We start from the raw sequence: 4890 nt of genomic DNA on the forward strand, positions 1-4890 counted from the left end.
TAAGACATTAAGACTGTCTTTTTAATGAGGTGCTTCACCTTATCAATGAAGAATTTAACTAATAAATACTGTAAAGCGTGACAATGAATAATTGGGTATTATTCATAGAGCAGAAGAAAAAGATATCCCCAATGTGCATGCTGACAATGAGTGTTCCTGAAAAGTAGTTTTCCATATCCTTATATATATATATTTATTTATTAATAACGCTACACAAATATTGTTTGCACTATTCTCATGCTTTCGAGCAACAGTTACTGGTCAGGGTACCAATGTGAGGAGCCACTAACCATATATTCATGGCTAATTACATCATGGAGAGTTACAATAGACCACTCATGCAAAACCAGTGTCAAAAAAGCAATTAATTTGAGATTGAAGTTCAAGTAAATCCAATTAGAGATGCCTGACACGTGACGTCAAACGTGCGCGGTAGCGTTCTGGCACGTGATTGGACAGAGAACCCGGAGTAAACAGCTGATGAGTTTGATTTACGAGATAAACTTTGTCGAAGAAAAAAATAAAATACCGGGACGTCGCCTAAAGGCAGCAGGAGGTTGCTCTTTGTCCAAATTAGTTACAATTTTAGTGACCATTTTGTCCGGTTGGGTCGGTATTGGAATGAAAACTTTTCCCGTTTCCACCTTGAAACGTTAAGTTTTGACTTCGTTGATCGTTGGTAATCATGGTGAGTTTCCAATCAGATACTTTGCAAACCTACAGGTAACCATCGCGGGGTTGTGCCCTGCGTTACACTGAAGAGATGCGCTTCGTTTGCAGCCTGATTTCTTGTTTTTCTGCCCGACTGTCTTGGAGTTTGTGTCTGTGATTGATTCTCTCCGACAAAATTTTGTAACCATAGCAATGTGTTTCTGACATCTTCAGTTCACCTGCGCTCAGAAGAATGTGACTACACATTTGTGCCCCACATTTCACACGTTGTTGATTCAAGATCCCCTTCAAGCATGTTCGAAAAATACTCTGCTCAGAATAATGATTTTTAAATTTTTGTTTTTATCTGACATGCTTTTCCACCCTAAAACAGTTAACTATGTATAAATTCTTGAAATAACATCTCATCCGTCATTGGAAAACCCAGATGCAATTTTTTTTAAAATATTTTTTTTATTTCCACGCATCTTTGGTTACTAAATGCATCTTTGGCTACTAAAATAGTTGTGATGTTACAAATCTACTCACAATTATCTTGCATGTATGATTCTGTTCAGTGAAGGTCAGACATCCAACAGGGGTAACACTGACTAACACGCATTTTGTGTGGTGGCAGGTTCAAATGTTGAGTACCACACTTTATTTCTATATTTATAAATCCAGCCTATTTGGTTTTCCACACAACTAATTTTTTTGTTATTGGGAAAACAGTTTAACATTTTATTGTAATTTTAGTAAAAGTTGGCTTATCACTTTTGTTCTTTTTCATTTTTTTTTTGTAGGCTACCTTATATGTGCAGAAAAAAATGTATCAGTCAAAAATGATTTGCCAATCATTTCAGTCATTTTTTTTTAAGCAGATTTGCAAGACGGTCACAGGATCCAGCCTGTCAAGTGAAATGATGCTCTCCTTTATGTGATAGTAAACTGAATTGGGCTTTGAATGGAATACCAGCAATTTGAATAAATCATCATGGGCTCCGTGAAATGTAAAATGGGTATCTTTTTACTATTTTATCACATTTTAGAGACAAAAACAGTTGTTACTGAGCCGCAATCAATAATAAATAGTTTTTTAGTTTCAGCCTTATTTAGCTGCTGGACTATGGTCAGGGAAAGTATAATCTAACCAGTGTCATTTATACATCACATTTGCCCAGTTGCTCCGATTTCCGTTATCTTCTTGTTTGCTTGTTACAGGTTGCACATATTTAGGCGTTGCTATGAGCAATTTTTTCTTCATCAAACTGTATCATTTGAACAGTGAGGCCTGAACAGCTAAAACAATCCAGTATTGTACAATGGAAAAAAAATAACTCATTTTTGAAAGAAAAAGAATATAGAAGTGATTTCTTGTTTTCTCGCAACACGCAATATTAATCTTGGGGTACTGACCCACAGGCAATAACTGACAAAGGCAGTCGAAAATGTTTTATAATTTAGGTTCCTCAATTTGAAACTATTTTTCTTTTCACTGTGTTTCGTGTGTGTCTGTACAATGGTAACCACTTTTTGACTTTCTCTTTCCCCATATTCTTGTTTAAAGATGAACTTCAACACAAATGCCCACCGTGCTGGTCACACTAGCAAAGAAAATATTCCCCCTTCAACCAAAAGAGATGCTTTGCAAGTCCAGAGGACCAAACAGCGGTCAGTGCTCGGTGTCCTGTCGGTCAATGAGCTGGGTGATCGATCTCGCAGCCAGGTAGGTGAAAGAGAGAGGCACAGTGGAGTGTATTAAGGTTTATTGATTTTCATTCACTCCGCCCATCACATAACATTCACATTTCAGTTTAACGTGCCAATCACGTTGACTCATTCTTCTCTTCAGGGAAACCAATTTTCCAAACACAGTTCGGTCTCGGACAGCTCTCAGCTCAACTTCCTTGGTTGTGCCTCCAGTTCCAGCTATGATATGTATGTTGAAGAGGCTTGTGAAGTTGTTCTTGCCGCGTCTGGTCAAGAGGTGGTCTTGGACAGTTATTGCCAAGATGCTGAAACTGATGCCTTGCAAAACGAAGACATGAGACTCCTGCTGGAGCTGAGTTCAAGTGAGTTTGGCCTTTACAAAAATACTTGAACCATGCAAAAACTTTTTTTCCCCCCTTATGCCTTTTTGCTCTTCACCCATTTGCTGCTTACTCTTTTAGGTTCATGCCAGGATGTTTCTATACAATCCGGCCCAAACACATCCATGATGTCCCAGAGGATGCTTTGTGTGGAGCATGCAGAAACCTTTCACCAGCACTTGAGGGAGAGTGAAGTAAGATTTTTTTTTTTTCTTAACTATGAGAATATAATTATTTCAGTCGTATTAGTGTTTAATCAGCATTAGTCCATTGTAACAGGGAGGTGTTGATCCTCAGTTCGCTGCTAATTTGTCACCTCTACTGCTTTGATCTCCAATTGCAGATGAAGTTCAGGGCAAAGCCAAGCTACTTAGAGAGTCATCCGGAGATCACCAACGGCATGCGGGTCATTCTGGTGGACTGGCTGGTTGAAGTTGTCCATGAATTCAACCTTCATTCTGAAACGCTGCTCCTGGCTGTCAACTACTTGGACCGCTTTCTCTCCTCCACAGCATGTGTGAGACGGCGTGAGCTGCAGCTGGTCGGCACATCTGCATTACTGATTGCTGCGTAAGAAAACATTTATGTTTCTTAAGATTTGAGGCTGTCCAGTCAATCAGTTCTAAACATTATTTTGGTTGTGGTGAGAGTCCACCTTATGGAGGAGCAGTGACTTGTGGATTTATTGCAACTTATAAAGTGATGCCTATCTGATCTGTCCCCTTGCAGGAAGTATGAGGAGATCTCACCGCCTGAGCTGACCGAGTTTGTGTACATCACTGACAGCACCTACGCTAAGAAACAGTTGATCCAGATGGAGCATGTTCTTCTAAGGGTGCTGGACTACAAGTTGGCTGCACCCACCACACACCAGTTCCTTCACCTTTTCATGTCCGTCCACTCTGTCTGTGCCTACACAGAGAACCTTGCTCTGGTGAGTAAAATCAGTCACTCAAACAGTGAGGGCTTAGAAGGTACAGTTTTAATTTCCCTCGATCATGTTTTGACATGTTTTTCTTTTTTTCTGCTATCAGTGTATAGCAGAGTTAAGCCTGCTGGAAATCGATCCATTCCTGCGATACGCCCCTTCTATAGTGGCAGCTGCAGCCTACTGCCTAGCTACCTACACTATAAACGAATCTCTCTGGGTAAGTTTTTCCGGATCATTATTTTATGTACTAAAAGTCCCCTTTGTCTGAATTTCCCAAAGGAATTAGACCCTAATATATTTTTTTAATCTTAATCTTGTTCCATTTTAGCCTGATTCCTTAAATGCCTTTACTGGGTATACCATGGCTGATATTGCACCCTGCCTAGCTGACCTCTACAAACTGTACATCAGTGCAGAGCGACACCCACAACAAGCCATCAGGGAAAAGTACGAAAGCTCAAAGTAAGGAGTGGTGCAGAATTTTTATTTTTTGTTTTCTAATATATATACTGTGACAACTTTAAAAACAGATGAGGTAAACTAAAAGCCTTTGGGAGCTGTTGTGGTTCAGTTTTACAGTCTGAGTTAATATTGCAACCAGGACACAATTCTACATGTTTAAATTATGTCTTTTGTCTCTCCGTCTACAGGTATTGTCGCGTTTCGAGGATCGCTCCGCCTGTTGAATTGCCTCTCCTTTGAATCACTGCTCCACCCTTCTGATCCTTCTGCCGGAACACAATCATACTGAGAAGAAAACGAACACAACATTTGTTTCTACTGAAAAGTATTACTCTGAGTATTTTTCTTTTATCTTATCTAGTTAAAAAAAAAAATTATATAAAGTATAATTATAAAAAAAACGAAAAAAAAACAACTTACTTTATGATTTAAAGAGCTCCAGTAGACATGTTGAGAGTTATATAAAATACTTTGTTTTGAAAAATAAGTTGCCTGGTATGTTTTTTTCCAAAAGAGAAGGTTATGTCTTTGGATACATAATGTTTCCTATATCACCAATGTCAATTGTGATTACATGTGCAATGCAGACTTCCACACTCAGATTTTACGTGAGCACAGAGAATATTTCAACTCCCATCAAAAGCATTTCCTCTAATGTTAAGCACACACACATACACAAGGTGAAGCTAAAACATCCAAGTGAACATTGATCAAAAAACATTTTTAAGTGGGGCCTTTTGAAGAATTATGATAGTT

General features: G+C 38.8%; 1 protein-coding gene across 1 annotated transcript; it reads left to right on the forward strand.

Moving 5' to 3' along the window:
* The first annotated feature begins 644 nt into the window (after window positions 1-644).
* ccna1 (cyclin A1) lies at window positions 645-4418 on the forward strand. Its single transcript, XM_069145573.1, has 9 exons — window positions 645-688; window positions 2219-2377; window positions 2504-2723; window positions 2823-2935; window positions 3085-3311; window positions 3471-3675; window positions 3776-3889; window positions 4001-4134; window positions 4323-4418. The coding sequence occupies exons 1-9, from the start codon at window positions 686-688 to the stop codon at window positions 4372-4374; spliced, it is 1227 nt and encodes a 408-aa protein (XP_069001674.1). The 5' UTR covers window positions 645-685; the 3' UTR covers window positions 4375-4418.
* The last annotated feature ends 472 nt before the right edge of the window (window positions 4419-4890 follow it).

The sequence above is a fragment of the Embiotoca jacksoni genome, unplaced genomic scaffold (genome assembly GCF_022577435.1).
Source record: "Embiotoca jacksoni isolate LCO1_2020_lvr unplaced genomic scaffold, fEmbJac1.0.p SCAF_13, whole genome shotgun sequence".
Lineage (NCBI taxonomy): Eukaryota > Metazoa > Chordata > Actinopteri > Embiotocidae > Embiotoca > Embiotoca jacksoni.

Coding starts and splice junctions, on each gene's coding strand:
- ccna1 (XM_069145573.1), top strand. Junction 2,724..2,822: donor CCTGCTGGAGCTGAGTTCAA/GTGAGTTTGGCC, acceptor TTACTCTTTTAG/GTTCATGCCAGGATGTTTCT. Junction 3,312..3,470: donor TCTGCATTACTGATTGCTGC/GTAAGAAAACAT, acceptor GTCCCCTTGCAG/GAAGTATGAGGAGATCTCAC.